The sequence below is a fragment of the Pyrgilauda ruficollis genome, unplaced genomic scaffold, assembly GCF_017590135.1.
Source record: "Pyrgilauda ruficollis isolate IOZ18807 unplaced genomic scaffold, ASM1759013v1 scaffold25, whole genome shotgun sequence".
NCBI lineage: Eukaryota > Metazoa > Chordata > Aves > Passeriformes > Passeridae > Pyrgilauda > Pyrgilauda ruficollis.
Window position 1 is genome coordinate 8,410,016 of NW_024523822.1, and position 20,694 is coordinate 8,430,709.

General features: G+C 35.9%; 1 protein-coding gene across 8 annotated transcripts in view; it reads left to right on the top strand.

The window, feature by feature from the left end:
- Positions 1-20,694, top strand: part of VPS13B (vacuolar protein sorting 13 homolog B) — a 429,893-nt gene that overhangs the window by 219,089 nt on the left and 190,110 nt on the right. For all 8 annotated transcript variants that reach the window (XM_041470605.1, XM_041470603.1, XM_041470604.1 and 5 more), the window contains 3 exons: positions 3,977-4,211; positions 13,155-13,375; positions 17,456-17,668. In XM_041470605.1, coding sequence (XP_041326539.1) covers positions 3,977-4,211; positions 13,155-13,375; positions 17,456-17,668 — 669 coding nt within the window. The remainder of the gene's footprint in view (positions 1-3,976; positions 4,212-13,154; positions 13,376-17,455; positions 17,669-20,694) is intronic.

The following is a 20,694-nucleotide window of genomic DNA, read 5'->3' on the forward strand; positions in this document are numbered from 1 at the left end:
GGCTTGGAGGGTCCCAACCAGATGGTTTCCATGAACAGGATCTGACCCCCAGCTTGAGGACTTCTTACTGGCAGATTACTTCATTTTCTTTCCCTTGGATTGTCAGATCCTTACATTAATGCAAGATTTACTGCTGCAGATTTATATTCAGTTACATAAATCAGTCACATCTTACATTAAATTCACAATTTTAGGCACACAGTTTAACAGTTATTTAAAAAGTGTAAAAAGATTTATATGATAGCTTTAATATATGCTATTGATGTAGTTTAATTTTAAGAATTTGGATTACATATATTTTGAAACACTTTCTGATTGGTGAAGCAATCTGTAGCACACATTCTCACTTTTGTCCAGCATATAATTCCATGATTTTAGGTGCACTCTTCCATTCCTTCACTGGAACTTGTGAGTAGGCAAATTTCCAGATTCTGTGAGTTAAATGTACACAAATTCCATTGAAGTTGATAGTTGTGAATCTGCCTCCAAGAAGTTCAACAGGTGCAACTCAGTTTTGCACTTACTGGACCCTCGTGCACTCAAGCTGGTAATTTCTTCTGTGATTATAATCATTGCACAGTTTGCTCTAAAATGTGGATTTTTGCCATACATTCATTGTGTTGGCCTTTGAAATCCTACAGTAATGTTTTGCAAAGTTTGTTAATCATATAAAACCTTAAATGAAACACAGGTAAGCCAACCATATCTGTAAGCAATTCTGTAGTATTACATGTTGTCAATTTTTAGTGAATTCAGATTTAGGATCCTGCTGACTGCACTAATTTTGTCATGAATGAGTGATTTAGAGTAACTGAAATAATCATCATCAAAGGCATAATAGAGATTTTAATATGAATTCATAAAGGTGTAACTTGGTGAAGATCAATAGCAAGGTTCACTCTATCATTTACTAATGGTCGAAACATACAAGGGAAAATAGAATTGGAATAAATTTGGCATTATTTACATGGAGGCCAAAAATGGAAAAGGGTAAGGGAACCCAAACACCGAGTCATGAAATTCAGACCGGACCTCCTTGCTTGCCGAATCTCTGATGTGGCTTAGGTGCAGCTGGATCTGATCTGGATAGCAGTTTACATCTAAGTGAAGAAGTACAAAGAGTAAGGAAGTCCTTCCATTGAGTCATGAGATCCAGTGTAGATCCCCTTGCTTTCTGAACTCCTGATGGAGCTTACGTCTGGTCTTAGTCTCAGACTTTGACAACAGTCTGTCTAAAGGAATTACCTACATGGATTTCAGTAGTATTAATTTAATATGCTGTCAGCAGCTTATCAGATCTCTTGCAGTTACGAGATCTCTCTGCCTTGGGTTACAGAAAGAACAGTCTTAGATAAGGAATCCCAAACACTGGGAGCCATCCCAGCTCAAGGGGAGAGCCATTGGTGTGCAGACCAGTTGCACTTTAGGGAAAGTTTGAATTGAACTCATCCAGAGATCTGTTGTTAGTAGAAAGGCCCCTCTGCCTCTCAGAACAGCCTTGAAAGGTGTCCCAGCTCAAGGGGAGATCACTGCTGCGCAGCCATCCTGCCCGGCAGGGAGAGTCCAAGGCAGTTCACTTAGGCTGTCATTGGCTTGTAGTCAAGCTGCATGCAATGGGAAGGATGTGCAAGAGACTCCTTGTACTCACTCACAGCTTTCTTTGTTCCTTGATAACTCAGTCTTGGAAAAAACACATTCAAGTGTTATTCACATGATCAGGCATGATGCTCATTGGGTCACTCTGCTCTTCGTGGGTTTCCTGAAGTTCTTGACCTGGCTACAGCTCAGGCCTTTACCTCATTTGGAGCTTGTACTGTGCTACTGCAGGTCTTGTTAAGAGGGCTGAGTGTATCTATCACACATATGGAGGCCTGATGATACCATTTAAAGCCCACCAAAATTCATAGTCCAGCTCCCATTCAGTTGTTTGAAATGAGTAGCAAAGAGCTGCTTCTGTAAAAAAGGAATTTCCATCAGGAATTTAAAGGGGTGAAACTCTTGTGTTTCTACTTCAGTATTCTCGATACAGCAAAGTAAAATAAACCAAATGTGATCGGAAGAACTTTTCTTCAGTACAAAGCTGTATTAAACTGTAAATGAAGTGCAAAAACTCTACTGAGTATTGAGATCTGTTCTTGAGAGTGCTTTGTAAAACATGTCCAATGGATCCTGCTGCTGGCAATGTGATGAAGTGTAGTATCTCTTCAAGTTGGTGGAATTTTTGGATTATTATTACCACATGGTGTGTATATCCAGGCAGCATTTGATGTTAATCGTCATAGATGTGTGTGTATATATGTGTGTGTATGAAGAATGAGTGATTTTTTTATAAACTGTTTACTCAGCAAATGCATGGATAAAACAATAGTTATACTGATCATAAGTTCTTTTGTCATCTATTTATCATTATCCCACAATGATTTGACCTACAACCTATTACTAATAGACCAGAAAACGATCTAATGTGTCACTGTAAAAATCTTTGCAAATTGACACAAAGACTAATTTACCATTAAAAAAAATCCAAATCTGTTACATCTGTAACAATACACCCTAGCTTTTCATTCAGTGTAAATAAAGTACACTCAGCAACCTTAGATCAATAAACTACTTATCAAAGATGTAATTAGCTTCATTTTACAACTCAAACAGTTCTAAATCCAGAAACAAACAAAAACTTCATGAACCAATGTATTTATTTTTGCAAAATTCTACTTATATTTTTCTGCAGTGAATTCTTGTCAGTTTGTCTAAGCAAAAGGGTACAAAAATGTTGAAATACAGATGAATATCTGTGTACTCACTAGGCTGGCAAACTACTTACAGCGCTGTGGAATTCCAGCTCTATTACAAATCATTATTGTGGTCTTAAAGACCTAATACCCTTCAGGGAAGAGTATGAAGTATACAAATCTTGGTTTTTGCTTTTAAGCTGTGCTGTCTTTAACGATGTCAAATCGAAAGAGTGTTACCTAAGTTTGCAGCAAACAAATGTTTTTATCACAGCTACAAATAATATCTTGTCCAACAATTTGTATGCTAGGCTTTTCCAAGCAATGTGAAGCAAGGAACTGAATCACAGCTTGTATTTGCTTAACAAAGCATTCAAGTGTGCAGGCTGTTGGAGCCTTTTGATATCCAGGTGCCAGAATGGTATTTGTAAGAGCCAAGGAAGACTAACAGTCAGCAGCTTACATCACCTCTGAGTTAACAAGTTGTGATGAGTTGAGTCCTTGGCTTGGGCTCACTCAGCCTCACTAGAAGCTCCTAGGACAATGGCAAAATGGTCAAACATGTTCCAGGGCATTGAAAATAAAGAAGAAAAAATGTTATTTCCTATGAAACCACATGTGCCACTTCTGATTTGCATTGAAAAGGGGATAAAAGCTCTATAAACTTTATCAACTTTATTACTATCTCCTTCTCTTTGTTTTATGTATACACCTCTCCATTTGTTTAAAAGTCAGTCAGTTTTTCTCTAAAGTTTGTGTTTTTCATAGTTTTTCTAATGATTACCTTTTTATACATGCTCATTTTGTTGCTTATTAAGGAAAGGCAGAGTTTTCCCTGAAACAGTTCTTTATAGAAAGTAACAGCATATAAAATGTTGGCTAGTTCTAGAGACTTAGCTATTGCTAACAAAGCTAATGAATGGTAAAAAGTGGAGGGCTTTCTCATTCAGAACGTTTGCTGACTCAATTGCACTTGTACAGAGCTGTTGAAATATAGATATATGTATTTTCACTTTATATGGCAACACCTTTCTGGTGAATTTACACATCAAAAACATCCCATAATCAAAATTTACGAGCATATATTATTTCCCACCATTTCTCTTAATTCAATTAGAAGTTAAGACTATTTTCAGTCAGCTGTGATGGGTGAATAACTTCAGCTTTTGTACCAATATGAATACTCCACAGTGAGGGGGAAAATAATCTGTTTCTGAGAACCTTTCTTTGCTTTGTTTTTTCAGCTTGAAGTGCAGTCTTGCTGTGTATTCCTTCCCAATGACAGCCTGCCTTCTCCAAGTACTATTGTGTCAGGTGACATTCCTGGGACTGTGCGAAACTGGTACCATGGGCAGGCCAGTATGCCTGGCACACTTGTTGTCTGCTTGCCCCAGATAAAGATTATGAGTGCTGGACACAAACACATGGAACCATTGCAAGAAATCCCATTTGTTGTTCTGAGACCCATCCTGGAAGAAGGTAACGTGATAAACTCAAAAAACCTTACTCTTTAGTTTGCATTTCTAACTGTCATGAAAATTGTCTTCATTTTATTTTGAAAAATTCTGATTTCGTACTGCTTTTTTTGCAGAATGTTGTTATATATTACTGACGTCTAGAAATACTATTTACAAGGTTGGCCCCGTGGAAATCAACATGGAACTTATCATCAAAGAGCTAGTTCTGTGATGTTTTGAATATTTGAAACTAAAATAATTTTTTACCTTCATTGTTTTTGTTATTCAAGATATTTTGTAGCCAACGATCATGACACAACAGGAAGTTCTTGGAAATTCCAAGACAGAATGGAGACAGGGTAGGAAAAACTTCTCATCCCACCAAGGTCTTGAATGTAACACTGAGACTGGACATCAGTTAAGCATTCCTCACTGGGAGGGAGGTTGGTCACTGGAACAAGCTGCACAGGAAAGTGGTCATAACAAGCTGCACAGGAAAGTGGTCATGGCACTAAGCTTTCCAGAGTTCTGGATGTATCTGTGCAATGCTTTCAGTCATATGATTTAATCTTAGGTAGTCCTGCAAGGAGCGTGGAGTTGCTCTCAGTGATCTTTATGGGTCCCTCCCAACTTGAGATATTCTATGATTCAATGTAAAATGAGAAGAGAAATTCATCAGTATAGCACTGATAAAGTGCTGTAACTGTCAAAAGAAAAGAATGAGGCTTTACTGTCCATCCTGACAGGCAACAGTTCTGTGTTCTGTGTTGTGACTTAGGAATTGTAGCAAGGATTTTGTAAAGATTTGAAGAAAAAAATTGTAAAGGTTGAGGAAAAATACAGTAGTTCTTATTTGAAAAGCTAGTACTTGATAGGGGTTTGAGTTTTAGACGAATTTGAGGGAGGAATCAGCTCTTAACATTCTGCAACTGACCAAGAAATGAAAGGAGGAGATAAGCTAAAAAGGACCTAGCAAGTGAAAACAAGTTGCTTATGTTCAATATTTTTTATTGTGTTTTGTTTATTTTTAACAGAGCCCTTAGAAATAATCAGGATAAACGGTAAATATACTTGCAGCAGTGTTCAGAATAAATCAGTGTGCTGATGTAAAAATCTTGTTCCATGTATATGTGTGTATATATATGTATGTGTATATATATATATATATGAAAAACTGTATACTGGAAATAGGTGAGGTAAATATTCTGAGCTATCTTGAGCCTTAAGTTCCAGGTTTATTTTAATGACTTCTGTGATAGCTAGGCTCACAACCAAGCTTTGGATTCCATGGAAATGCCAGTATTTGTGGTTTAATCCCAGCCAGCAGCTCTGGCTGCACTCAGCCACTCACTCCTCCACCCTGGTGGTATGGAGAAGAGAATCAGGAGGTCAGTAGTGAGAAAGCTTAGGGGTTGAGATAAAGGCAGCTTAAAAGATAAAGTAAAAGTTGCAAGTGCAAGCAAAGCAAAATAACATTGATTTGGTAATTCTGTCAGTAGGCAGGTGTCCAGCCTTTCTTTTTGGTTGGTTTCTTTGGTTTTTTGGGGTCAGCTGACCAGGCTGTCTCCCTTACCAGCTCCTTGTGTCCCCCCAGTTTACTTGCTAGTGGAGCAGTGTGAGAAGCAGGAAACACTTCAGGCACTGTTCAGCAATAACTAGAACATACCATATTATCCACAGTTTTCAGCACAAATCCAGAACAGCACCATACCAACTACTATAAAGAAAATTAAGTCTATCCCAGACAAAACCAGGGTGTTGGTGTACAGTTAGTTCATTTTTGTATTCCCAAACTATGTTATTTAGAAAGAATTCTTGCTGTTCTGTGTATTGATTCTAAGATGAAGAGAGGGAGATGCAGCAATTGTTCCATTGCTTTTGTGACAGCATTTTCTGAGAGAATTATTCTGTTTTCTCTCTTGCTGTTGAAATATAAACAATTTAAAGGGTATGAAAAATTAAGTGAAAATCACATTCAAGAGCTAGTCCTGCTCCTGCCATCTGAAATTTGTTTGGATTTATGACATTGTGTTTCTTCTCCCTTTGATCAGTCACTTATATTGGACTCTTCTTTCTGTATTTTACCTTAACTCATGGCAATGGAAATAAAATTGTAGTTTTTTAGTATTGAAAATCATATTAGAGATGCTGCAAAATGAAAAGGAAAAAAATTTGAAAGAAAGAGAGAAAGGTATATGTGGTTTTCCTAGTAACTTTCAGTAGGAATGATCTTATTTGCTAATCATAGTAGCTGATAGAAGATACATTTAATGGAAGTCTTTTGTTTTAAACTGATGATGTAATTTAAACCATTTATGAAAGTAAGAAGTCATTTGAGTTTTGTCAGACCCAGATTTGAAGGAAAGGGCCTAGTGAGAGAAAAGAATCCCCCTGGTTGGGATAAAGCCTATGGTAAGGAATTTATTTGTGTGTGGCTTCCTGCTCTGGGAATAATGCCAAACAGAAGTTCTCACAATCTTGATATTTTTGATTCTCTAATGGAACCATTGCCTTCTCCCATGCCAAGACTCCCTCTTAAAGAGATTGCTTCAATTTTTTTTCACAGCTTAAAGTCACCTTCTTTGCTCCTTCCCCTGTAGAGGTAAATAATTTTTATGGACTTGTACTGTGAAAGTCTCTTAATTTGCTTCTGTCTTTGAACAAGACCTCAGGGACAGTCAGACATGTTACCATGTCTCAGAAATTATATTTAGTTAACTGTGCTTTTCCTGATAACCATTTTTTTTTTGGATCATTCCTATTTTTATAAACAAGATATAAGTAAAAGGCTTTCCACAAGGAAATGTTGTCACTTCTAAGAAAGCTGTGTGCTCACTGATATATTTTTCTTATTACATGAAAGACTAAGAGAGAACAAAAAGGGAACATATTCTTACTGTCATTTGGGAATATTTCAGCTTACTCAGATACTTACTGACCTCAAGATGTCAACATACTGTAAAAATAGCTTATACACTATCCCACAATCAGGTCTTTCCATGTGTTTACAGAATTTTGCTGTATCTCTGAGGTAATTTTAGTTTGTAGGAATGCTTTTACAGTACTTTTATTCAGAAACATAATGTAGCTCAGTCATACTAAATAACTAAGTAATCCATAAATGGATTTATCTGTGTAAAGAATGAAATATTCCTTTGAACTGCTGTTGAATAACACATACAATGAAGTAAGATATTGAATTGCATTGAGTATTATCTTAAGAGTACAAATTAATCAGACAGAGATCTGTGAGGTAGTATTTATTGAAGATGTTAAAGTAGAATCACAGAATCATAGAGCTGGGAAGGCCAGGTTGGAAATGACCTTGAATGATCACCTGGTCCAAACTTGCATGGCAGAGGGACCCAAGACGACATTAGCCAACACCCTGCTCGTTTGCTCCTGAAAGGCTGCACATCTCTAAGGAGGCTGTTCCAGTTAATGATTGTTCTTACTGTAAAAACCTCCTTATATCAATATTAAATCTCTCCCAGTGCAACTTGTACCTGTTGCCCCTTGTCTTCTCTGTTTTGACACCTTATGAAGGGGAGGACCTCTGTCCTATTTGTAGCTGCCCTTTATGTAAAACAGTTACTAAGAAGAAAGTAAGTTGTTAGAAACTCAGTTTGAGGAAAACTGAAATGTTTAGAGAAGTGCTTAGTGGGAGTTGTGACTTTCCATGTACATCTGACTTGAAATATTTGACAATTCATCTACATAATCTCCAAGTTCCAACCTATAGTGATAGGCTAAAATATGGTAAATATAGTTGGACAACATATGTTGTTATGGTCAGAACTTCTGGACTGCTAAATGGTCTTCCAAAAATCTAGACTCTTATAACAGGAAGACAAGTTGAAGACATAAAGGGAAGTTTTCCTTAGGTAAAGCACTGTTTTAAAGTAATAATGAAAATTTTTCAAATTGGTGAAATTCTCCTGTTTTTAGACGTTTACATTTTCAATTATTTTACTTACTGATTTTTTAATAATATTAATTAATAATATAATCATGTTCCTCTTCGAGTTCATAGTAGTAAATTATATTAATTCATCCTTTTTAAAATGTTTGCTTATGTTGGATGCAGTAAGATACAAATCTTTAGGTAAGACAGAGTAAAATACTTTTAGAAAGCAGTGTTCAAAATATCTTAAAATTGTTGTTGATATTGCTGCTAGTCATAGTCACATTTTCAGGTGGATAGCCATATATTGGCAGTCATGTGAATCACTATTCCAAGTATTTAAATTTGAAAGATGGGTTTTGCTTTTGAAGTAAGATAGATTATATATCTTCACAGAATTTTGTAACATATGTTGAAACTCAATAATCTGTCAATAAGTGACTTGCAGGGAAATAGGAAATTAGTGCCATTTCATATACATTTCAACCTGAAAAGAACAGTTAAATGTTTAAAGTAGAGCTGCAGTATGTTGGCCTTTGTACAAAGTTATCATCTTGCATTAGATTTTAAAAAATATTTACCTTTAAATTTACAGAAATTATTTTTCCTGTTATTATATTTAAGATAAATATTTGATATTAAAATAGTGTGCTCTTTCATAGAGGGGTCTGTGTGTGACCTTAAAGATCATTTATTTCCAACCCCCCTGCCAAGGGCAGGGACACTTTTCACTAGACCGGGTTCCTCAGAGCCCGTTCCAACCTGGCTGTGAGCACTTTCAGGGATGGGGCATCCACAACTTCTCTTTGCAGCCTCTTCCAGTATCTTGCTACTCTTGCAGTGAATAATTTCTTCTTTATATCTGATCTAGATCTACCCTATTTTGGTTTATTTGAGCTTATAGTCAATGTCACCATCTGGAATAGTAATTACTGTGTTAAATTTACCTGTTATGAGAATGGCTTATCAAATCAGTTGTCACGCTGGAGAAGCTGGAGCTATGCAGACATAGCTGCTTTGCTGTTGCATGACTGGGAGGAAGTACGAGCGACCTAACATGTAGTGGCTGCAGTATCTTTTTTCTGAACATTGCATGTCCCATGAGAATAAGGGCTTTAGAAATCCATGTAAAGACCCTGCAGTGTGGGTACAGAAAGGGAAATGAAGACGCAGTAGTCAGGTTGCTTTATAAGGATTGCAAGGGATACTAATGGTAAGCCTGGGAATGGATCCCAGAGCACATGCATGATAAAGCTTTCATGATCTCTCTCCTACCATTACTGATTTTAAACAAACAAAATTCTCTTTAGTAGAACTGTCAGCATTGTATACACAACATCGTGTTCAAATACCACATTTGCAATCTGTTTTTTAAAATAAAGTACTTCATAAAAATGAGAGCAACATAACATTTATTAGTACTTAAGTACATTTATCAATACTGTATGTCATGCATATGAGAAGTCTTGTTATGACCATTAGTGATTAACTCTAGCGAAGAAGCAAAGTGCATCAATAAGTACCAGAGAAAGAGCTTCCACTTACCATTTTATTAAAATTTATACACTGGAAAAATAATTCAAAAATTCTGTAGGAAATTAGTCTTTCTAAACTATTGTAAGTAGCAGATAAACACCAGTTCTTTGAAAATTGTCTGATGGTTGAGTCAGTTAACTGCCAAATACCTGAAAGTGGTATTTATAAATTTAAGAAGTTATCCAAACAGTTGAAATAGTTGAATTAATAAATTTTAAATATAAATCAGGGATGGTGCTCTACAAAACTAAAAATAAGGATTTATTATAGTAGTAGTAGTAGTAATAGTAGTAGTAGTAGTAGTAGTAGTAGTAGTAGTAGTAGTAGTAGTAGTAGTAGATCAGGAATTAACCAGAATCTTGAACCATAGTACGGGTCTTTCATGTGTGTATTTTATAATCTTGTCATAGTAAATATTGGGTGTACTGTAGTTCCACTGAATGCAATTTCAGTTTTCCCAATTTACTTAAAATATTTCAGAATTTCATCAATGAGGTGACAAAATAATAGTATATGTAGATGGGAATGTAGAGAAAATTCTGCTAAATGTGGCGCTGACTTTTCCTTTCTACCAAGAAATCTTTCTTTAAATTACGGGAAAATCCTATCAACAATGTTGCTTTTGATATTTAGATGCTTTGAATTAATTTTTAATAGTTTCATAAAACAAAATTGCAAATGAATGAAGGTACTTTTTTTTTTTTTTTGAAAAACAAATAAGATATAGGTATAACAACAAAATAAAGATTTATCAGGTGCACAGTTCCTGTGCACAGGACAATAAAGTGTTAGAACAGGCATACAGTGTATATGGAGCTGAAGAAGAGGTAATTGATGTCACTGGGGGATTTTATAGCTGTAAATTCACTGTGTCTTTACTACAGTATTTTTTCAACATACTGTGGTTTCTGTAAATTGATAACACTTTATCATTGTTTTCCTTTTAAGGTAGATATTGTGTGCAGTCTAGTAGAGCTACTGGACTCTAGAGCTGCTGATATTTTTCCATTGATATTCTTTCTTTCTTTCTAAGCCATAAAATATAAACTATGGTAATTTACTGTGGTGGTCACAGAGAAAAACAAAGTTCATATGTAATAATTAGAAACATGTCATTGGAATTGACTTTGCATTTGAATTTTTCCATCTATTACAATTCTTTTTTGTATTTCTTGGATGACTGAACTTGGAAAAAAGCAAATTTGAATTAATTTGAAGAATTAATTGCTTCAAAACTTTTAATCTACAAACCTTTTGAAAATATTTTAAAGTTTCTTTGAACTGAATTCTTCAGTATGTAATAGCTTCAAAATAAACTATTGAAGTTTTCAGTTTGTTCTTAGGATGAGACACAATTTTCTGATACATACTTTTGACCATATAAATGTATTGCTGAATTCACCTGTGGAAGAAAAAGTAGAAGTCTTACTAAAATAATATGGTAAAAAGATGTTGGAATGGAGCTTTCTTTTAATTTCAAAATCCTTCCAGTTTCTTTAAATGGTCACATTTAACAGTTGGTGATATTTCTTAGTGTTGTGATTTCTTAGCAGGACAGTATTGACTGTAGGTCACACCAGGCAGCAAACACACTCTTCATATATTTTTTAAAAACACTGGTTTGAAATTTTTATTGTCCCATGAGACCCCAAGGGGCCCAGCCCAGTGTCTGCCATTTTCTCCTCTGATTCTCAAGACTGGCTTCCATGCTTCTGGGGTATTAGATTAATTAGTCATGGACACCTTTATCCATGACTTAGCCCAAAATTTTGAAAAATAAAACATCATACCAAATAACTTTCTGAATTTTCCTGTAGGAAAGAGAACTTTTCTCCTTCTCTATTCTCCCTGCAAAGATGAAGACTGTTTCAGGCATGGCTGAGGTTTGTGGATGCTCACCAGCCTGCTGTGTCTGCATCTGGCACTTCATCCAGCTGCTTTTACGTTACTTCATATTGGGACAGGCAGTTTCTTGTAGTGGATTGAAAATTCACATGCTGGGCACAGACTCTCTGTTCAAGTTGTGACAAAAAGGCCCAACTTCCTCAGTAGGAAATCTGACAAATGGGATGAAGATTTTCTTTAAAGAAAACAAAACCAAACAAAAGAAACCCCAAAGCCCCCCTGAAATATTGTTATGTTCTTATACCTCTGAAGAGCAAAAACCTGTATCTGTTTCAAGTAAAATTAGACTTATCCACATTTCTTATTTTCCTCACTTCTTTTAAGCATTCTTTGAATTTTGGTTCAGTGTTTTTCCCAGAGGCTAATTTTTTTTCTTCTGGGACCTGGCTATCATATGTGAGATTGTATTTGCTTTAATGGTGAGGTTTTGGTAGTGGGGAGGACTGCAGGGCTGACATCTGTGAGAGCATTCCAGAAGCTTTCCTCAGATCCAACAACACCAGTTCCAACTGGCTCCCAATGGACTTTCCCAAGTTGAATCTGTTCTGCCCATGAACAGTAACAGGTGAATTATTTCTCCCTGTCTTCCAGCCTTTTGTTAAATTTTCTCTGCTAGTCCAGCTGAGTAAGGGGAGTGATAGCAGCTGTAGTGGGTTCCTGACACTCAGCCAGGGTCAACCCACCACAGGGATTCTGTTTCAAGTCCTGTAATCTGTGTGCTCAGTTCCTCTCAACTCTAGCTGGTAGAGCCATTGAAAGTTTTCCTGCACCAAAAGGAGTTCCTGTTGGTCCTTTAAAGAACTACCCGAACAGTTCTGTGATCCTGCTTTGGGAACTTTTATGTTTCATCTATTGACAACCTAAAGAAAACTGATTGTGCAGAAGCTGTAGGCGTTTCATTGTTCAGCTGTGCACTGCCAATTCCTTCAGTGATTATTCCTGATAATGATTCCTGGTAGGATGCCAGGAACTTCTCTGGGTAGGCTCCATCCTAAATATAAGAAATGAAGTGCTAAGTGTATGTCCATAATAATTTCTTTTTAGAAAATAAATCATCTAGGAAGTTTAAGTGAGGCAGTGGAAAGAGCTGCCCTGTGAGCATTGGAATAGGCTTCACTCTGCAACACGTCTGTGTTGATATGCAACCTGTAGACTTTTAAAGGAAATAATTCACTTTTTTAGTATTAGTATTACAACCTGTAAATAGATACAAGTATATAATGGAAGGAGTTGCCTCTGAACTGCATCCATACATACTGAAAAAAGTGTTTTCTAGATATTCCTCAGTTTGAGGAAAAATATATGTAGAAGAAAGATTTCTTTAAAGACTATGTTGTACATCTTTGTTCACATGTACAAACTCACAGTTTGGAGTTAAAATTTCCAATGGATTTCAGTTTTTAGAAGTTGTAAAAAATTTATTGCTATTTTTTCGATTTTGAAGTATAGCATGGAAATAATGGTTGAATTATATTTATGAGAGTTTGGGATCAGTTTAATGGTTGTGGATTGCACTTGCTGACTTCTAAGGTGATTTAGAATAAGGCCTTTGCTAGTTTTGTGAAATTTATACCCTACTTTTTATTATAAGTGTTTAACACCCTTCTTTTTAATCACTAGGTGATGCTTTTCCATGGACAATTAGTCTGCATCATTTCAGTGTATATACCCTTCTTGGACAACAAATGACTCTTAATTTGGTAGAACCAATGGGCTGTACTTCTACTTTAGCTGTGACTTCCCAGAAACTGCTTGCTTCAGGGCCGGAATCCAGACACTCGTTTGTCGTCTGCCTCCACGTCGACCTTGAATCCCTTGAAATAAAATGCTCCAACCCCCAGGTTGGTACATTTAATTGATTTATAAAAGGAAATTAAAAATAACTTGATTTAAGTACGATCGATCTGCATTTTCATGAAGAGGGTCTCTATCTTAATTTTTTTTTAACTGGACCATCAAGATCAAGGTGCTTAGATTGAGATTTGCTTTGAAGCTCTCTCAGCTTCTGTAATTTAAACTCTTCTCCAAATGTAATAGCTGTAGTATAAATGCATCTTTTGGCTGATGGAGTGAAATGAATTGCAGATGGACCATTAAATGCTATGATACTGTTCTGCTGTCACTGTGGATTCTTATATTGGATACTGTTCTGCTGTCACTGTGGATTCTTATATTGGATACTGTTCTGCTGTCACTGTGGATTCTTATATTGAAGTGGTTTAATGTTGGTTTTTTGCTGCATTTTCATGGAACTAATGTTTCTTTGAACATAAAGTGTCTTTTAGGCAAACAATGGTATCCTGCAGTAAAAGGAAGAAAAAACATGTAAACAAAAGTTACCACCTCATTTGTTTTTATTAAAAGGAAAAGGTGTTCTTAGATTTTTTTCAGAAGGCACATCTTGTGTTTTAATGACTTGGACCTAGTTTGCTGTAATTTCAAATACAGTAGGTATTTAATAATATTAAAAGTGGAATGGGATTGTTATAAGCGCAGGTCTTACCTAAATGTGAGTTAAGAACTAAGAAAAAAATAGAAAAATACAATATTTTTCAAGCATTTATATTAAAGTGTAATTAAGTAATTTGTTTTGCAAACTGTAAGAAAATATTTCCATTAAAAAACTGAAACTCTTAAGCTTCATATAAATCATATTATGTGCATAGTGAAATGGTAAAATGAAGTTGTAGTATGGAATATTAGAACAAATGTTGTTGTCTTAAAGGGTGTCCTTGTACACTGTGATGTTGTTAACTTACTGAAGTATTCTAATGACTGAAAGGATGTGGAGAAATTATTTGAGTTTACTAAAGGTTCTTGAACTGTGTTTTCTCCTTTACATGTACCTTACTTGTCCTTTCTGCTTTACTTATGCAAAAGGGAAGAAAAAAAGGCAATCACTCTTCTTGAACCAGATGTTGAAGGATAGAAGATGAAAAATGCAGTTCCATAAACAGTATTTGATAGTCATAAATTCACAGTATGAAATTTGATTCCTTACAGTGACAGGCTGTATTTTTTCCGTAGATGACAGTCTCAAACCAGGTGAAATTTGGTGAGTTTGTTAAATGGTAGCAAAGGTGAAGTATTATATTTATATGACTATTATGATTTAATACGAAACCGTGTTCTGATGGTTGTAAAGTCAATAGATACTTCCAGTGTGCAAAATTGCCAGGATGTTGTCCTTGGTTGTAGTTTTCAATTTTGTAATAATGTGTTATTTTTAAAGTATAAAATGCTGTAACATATTGAGCTTTACAGATTTTGCCAAGTAGTCAGTGAGGTCTTATTGAGTTATGTGTGGTTTTGCTGAGGAGGGAGTGGAAGCAGTGAGAGGGGGAAGCCTTTTTTAACAAATACTGGCAGTTACCCTTTTTGTCCTACCATTTTTCTTCTCTTAAGTAGTATGTTCTAAAAATAATTATTATATATGCTCAAAAATACTTAGAAAGGAGAGAAGCCTTACACTTACACTAGCCCTTCTCATACCCTTTGAAATGTATTTTTTAAATATTGAGATTATGCATTTGAAAGCACACAACCAGCAAGAGAAAAAGGAATCCTTCCATTTTAGTCAGTAACAACCAGTGGAATTAAATAAAATGCATTAAAAATAACCGAAGATGTGACTTTATCTGAAGTTTTGAAATCTTATTTATGTGTAGACACATGCCATCTTTCTTGTTTTAATGAGCCTTTATTGTGAGACTTTTTTGGTATTTTTACCTTTTAACATAATGTTGTGTAAATCATCTCCCTCTAACAAAAGTGTGTCTTTTTGTTTGCTGAACTTATATCACAGTTGAGACAGCCGCAATACTCAGAGTATCACCATGCAATTCCAGAGGGTTTCAGGCATCTGCCCATACAGAGTAACACCATAGCACCTCAGAAGGCTGCAAGCGTCTGCCCTTCTTGTTCTTCAGCCCAACCTTTTATACCCTCATGTTCATGCATTGCTCCTGTGCGCCTTCTGTTCCCTTTGGTGGTTGGTCAGTGCACTTGGGCACTCCATGGCTCATTGCTGTCAATGCTGCTCATCTGTTTTTCCCAGCTGTATCCATTAGGGATGAGGCTGGCTGCAGCCCCACCCCAATTACCACAAACCGCGTGCCTACACACTTACTCTGTCCCTAGGTTCAGAGTGGGATAGAGTATTTTCATCATACTGCTTGTTTGGCTGTTTGCTGTTGATGTTCAGAGATATGGCTACTGCTGTCTGAAATAGCCACTGTTTCAGAGTGGCTGGAAAGATTCTAGCCTGAGCAATTGAAAAAAGTCTCCCTGACAAGATAAGTAATTATTAGCTGTAATGATTATGACTACTGCAACCCCAGTATGATTTGAACCTTTCAGTGTTGCATTAACCGATGACAAACCTCTTCACCTTGTATGTGAGCATATATATATAAACACAAATTCCTTCTTTTGCGTTACTTTGTGTTTTTTAGGAGCAATAGCATAAATAATTTTCTGAAAGCCATGCTTCATTAAAACATAAAAAATATAGCTTAAGTTGTCTTTTGGTTTCTTGGAAAAAAATTAGGACATGGGGAAATTGCAAGCATGTATGATTTGGATATCTGCCTGTATCCTATTAAATTTCTAGAGATACTTTTGCCAGCAAAGTGTCAACACCAGTTAATGTTATATTAGTCAATCAGTTGGGTGGACGTTACATTAGTTAGTTGCATTAGGACATTAGTTGAGCTTCCTGCATTACATGGAAAAGACTCAGGAAAACTTAGAATTATGAATTTGGTAATTTAAAGGTTACCAGTGCCTATCAGAGTGCTACAGACACAAAATACTTCAGAGCATAACTGAAGTTCTTCACCAGAGCCAGAGTTGTTTGGCTGTAGATTGCCAAACATGAAGGAGAAAAAAAATGTACTGTGAAGTTTATTTCCTTTAAGGAAAATTCTGTCAAAAGATTATGTGACCTGCTCTGTGTAAACCTTGAAACTTCAAAAGAAAATCCAAGATGAATTAAGAAGGTTTTTATAAAATTCCAGCATTTCACCTCTTAAGAAAGGACTGCACCATGTATTTTGAGACTTCATCACACATTCTCACGCACAAAATCAAGTACTGTTTTATATCAAATATAGATTGACAGCAGTGTTTTTCTGCATCTGTTCTGCCCACATAAGAAGCCAGCTTCGTAGAGCAAAAGTGTCCTGAGGCTTAAAGTTCTTATAAATATGAGAATTTAAATTTTTTATAATGGCAACTTGGGTATGGTATCCAGCTGTGAATCTGCTTATATATTATTTTCAGTTTTCACTGACCTTTTTTTATACAGTATATTCCAATATGTTGTCATACAAATTCCATGATTAATGCCTATTTACAAAAACTTATGTAAATATCTTAGAACTGAGTCAAACAATGTGCAAGTTAAACAGTGTGTTTCTAAATATTGGAATGACATGTGCTGGGAGACTGTTGAGCTTGGTAGTGAATATTCTTCCAAAGCCAGATCAGTTTCACATGCTGCATGGGATCATTATTTTAACAGAATTTGAGTGATTAATTTTGCGTTGTTAATATTTTGTGCTGCATGGGATCATTATTTCCTAGAGGCAGTATCTATACATATGAAACATATGATAAATTACCTTTGTTAATTGTTAAAATTTATGTTAGTAAAAATTTTACAAGACCATGTTATTGTTTATGTTTTTGAGCCATGTACCATATGTTTACGCAAAGAACAGATTATTTTTATCTAAGTCAATATGCTGTAAATGATGTTAATTATTTTATTTGCAGTGTAGTTTCTTATCAGAACATTATAAATGGTGAGAAGTTCAGTTCTGCTATGTTCTAAGTCTCAGTGGAGGACTTGGATGATTTTTCCTTCACCTCGTTAAGAAAAGCTTAATCCTAAAATTAAGTTTTATTTTTTCCTTTAGGTGCAGCTTCTGTATGAACTGGCTGAGATCACAAGTAAAGTTTGGAATAAAATTCAGAGGAAAGGAGTCCTATATCAATCTGTGTCTTCTGTCTGTACTGAAACCATAACAGGACCTGTTCCTCCTAGCTCCCCAGTTAAAAGTAGCGTTGGTACCATTCCACCAGATACCAGCACATACAGTCCATCTGCTGACATTGGAACCACTACAGAGGTATTTTTATTTCTTAAAATAATGTGTTTTGTGAGTTCTGACCTACAAAATATAGTGGTGTACAGTCAAGGAAGAATCAGAAAAATCAGACAGAGTAGTAGAGTCCAGGTGGTCTTCCCCAGTAAACTAATGAACAGTACTTTATTACTCATTTTGGTTGGACAAAAGAGAGAAACAAATACTTGCTGTATTGGGCTATATTTATTATTTGTTTATATTGTTTCTTTTTGAAGTGAGTGTGTATTATCTTGTGGCAGAAAACTGTGGTTAGTGAGTTCAGGTCAAGAAGCATAAGCCATTTTTCAAGTCCAGAATTAGTAGAATAGTGAGTATTGTTTTGAAAATACCTGTGGTACCTTTGCTGCTTGTGAGCTGTTCCAAGTAGTCAGCCAGTCCCTCTGATGCCCGGGTCAGTAGAGAGCTACTCTGTGTAGATTGCATTGGCAACCAGCAGAGGTACTGTGCTCACATGCTGCATGGGATCATTATTTTAATAGAATTTGAAGATGTAAAGGCTTCCAAGGTGCTCACCCTACATATGTCCAGCCACTGTTGAACGCTATGTGCCATCTATGACCTACTCCTGGAGCTCAGTCCATTCCCCGGTCCCAGTTGTCCATGTCTCACAGTGCTTTTGTAGCTCTGTCACATGAGCATTTGGGTATGCATCTTCAGATAGAAGATTGGGTTATAAGTCAGGTTTATGTATTTCTGCTTCCTTAGTTTTTAACACTGTGTAACTGCCTGGAGAGATCTGGTACCTGATCATAATGTCAGTGTTTGCCTGAGACTGTAAAATATTCAAGGCAGGGGCAGGAGTCCTGTGCCCCACTGAGGAAAGCAGGCTAATTCTTTTATCAGCGTGAATGCCTTGTTAAACTTCACCCATGAGTACCATTAGCCAGAAGTCACCAGGTAGCTGGTATGGAGTAGAATGGGTGGTCACAGGAAGCTTTGCAACTGCACAGGCAAAGTATTTGTGGTTTTCTTAGTGCCCCTGTCAGGTTTAGAGGTTAAAATAGTGAGTTGACCTTGTTTGTGCTCCAAGAGAGAGTCAAAAATGTGTCAGATGAATTGAAGGTATTTCAAGGTATCACATGTATTCAGTGCTTTGTTTTTAACATAAATCTATGTACAATGGAGGGAGACTTTTCTGAATGACTGGCTTTCAGTCTCAGGACAGCCCCATCAACTTTAGAGACACCTCATAGAACAGTTGTGAGCACAGGCAGATATACAGTAATTTGGATTCTGAGTGCAATACGTATTCAACATTTGGCCAGGATTGGCTTAGCCCTCTGTATAGTTTATATTAATTCTCAGGTTTGGAGAAAATGAAATGATGATTGCTAGTGCCTACTTTTATACGCATCATACACACACTCCCTGAAGAAACAGCTGATGTTAAAAGGTGTTTGAGTTTCAGTTCTTAAGTTGTTTCACTAAAATGTTTGTAGATTATTTGAATAGCCTTGTTTTTGGTGTATATCTACGTGTGCATGGTATAAATAGTGGTTTTCCCCCTACTCTCATTAAATTAATTTCTCATTACAGTCAGAAACCACCAGCTTTATAAATAACAATTTGTTTTTGATCATCTATATAGACAGCAGTATTTGGAGTACATGTTGTACTTGGAGCATTGATTGAGACTATTCAGTAATGTTTTAATCCATATGTTACCAAGATTATTTTAGTAATATGGGTCCAAGTTCAGTGTTCATATCCTACCCTTTTGCAAAATGTTGTTCATAATTTATTTAATTTTCTTTGTATTCTCAACAAATGTTATACACTGGCTAGAAAATTTCTTCTCCTAAAAATTCTAAATTATCTAAATGATATTTAGTGAATTAGTGAACAAGGGACAATATTAGAATAGATTAATTAAATAATAATACATATTTCTGTAGGCTTGACTTGTGGAAATTTTCCAGAAGTTAGTTTTTTATTGCACTCTGTATTTTGTTTATATATTTCTATAGTTTTGAGCCTTGAAATCTTGAAATGTGTCAAACCAAAACAGCTTTGCTGCCATAGCAATGGGATTTTTTAAGTTTAGAGATTTTATAGTTGCTGTGTTTTGCTCTGTGGGGGACACATGATTGTTTTTAAAGCTTCTTTCAGCTGCAACAGACTCGCTATAAAAGAAGAAAGAAAACTTGCACAACTATTTATATCAGATAGCAAAAAAAAAAATAAATTGTTTATGTGATTTGTGAATGATTTATACTTTAAGCTGTGTCTAATTCTTTTCTTGCTGGCAACTTGGTGTGAGCACCATAGTCTGATGTGGACAAAGCTACCTAGGCTTACTGGCTTTTAGCCTGGGTGATGGTAAGGCAGGGAAGCATGAGTGAGAGGCTTAAATACTGGAGGCTGGAAACAGTTAATCATTTTTACCATCCCTGCCTTGGAAAAGGTAAGGTAGTGCAGACTGCAACAGGCCACTTGTTACTGTTTACTTAAGTACAAACAGTGGTGGAAGTGTTTAGTCCTTGGGGAAACTCAGTGATTGAGCAAGAATGCAGAAGTTATTTTGATAAGGCATAGCATTAGTGTGGCCAAACTGTGATCATCCCTGAGCTTTAGGCAGGCCAAGGATGAAGGCCTCATGTGTTTGGATCTTCCTGATGAACAAAGATAAATTCTGGTAAGAAAATAAACTCAGTATATTGGTCAATTTGCAACAATTGGTAAAAGAATTAAATTGTATATTTTAGGACTTGGCATGAGAAGTTGTGGGAAAATAGTTCAGGGTTTCTGACTCTGGCTTGATTTTTCAGTAGATCTGGAAACAGAGCAGAAAAGTAATGCATAAACATATTTAACAATAACATGCTGGGTGCTGAAAATCCAAAATGAAAATTGAAACTCAATGAAAAACAAGAGTCTTTCGTCTCACTTCAGTTTCTTAGTTTTTTACTGCAAAAAATTTCTGTGAATTTGAGCTTATAAAAAATAAAAAAATACGTCAGCTACTGCAGACCATCAGTTTTTCAGGCCCTTTGACTCTGCCTAATGGT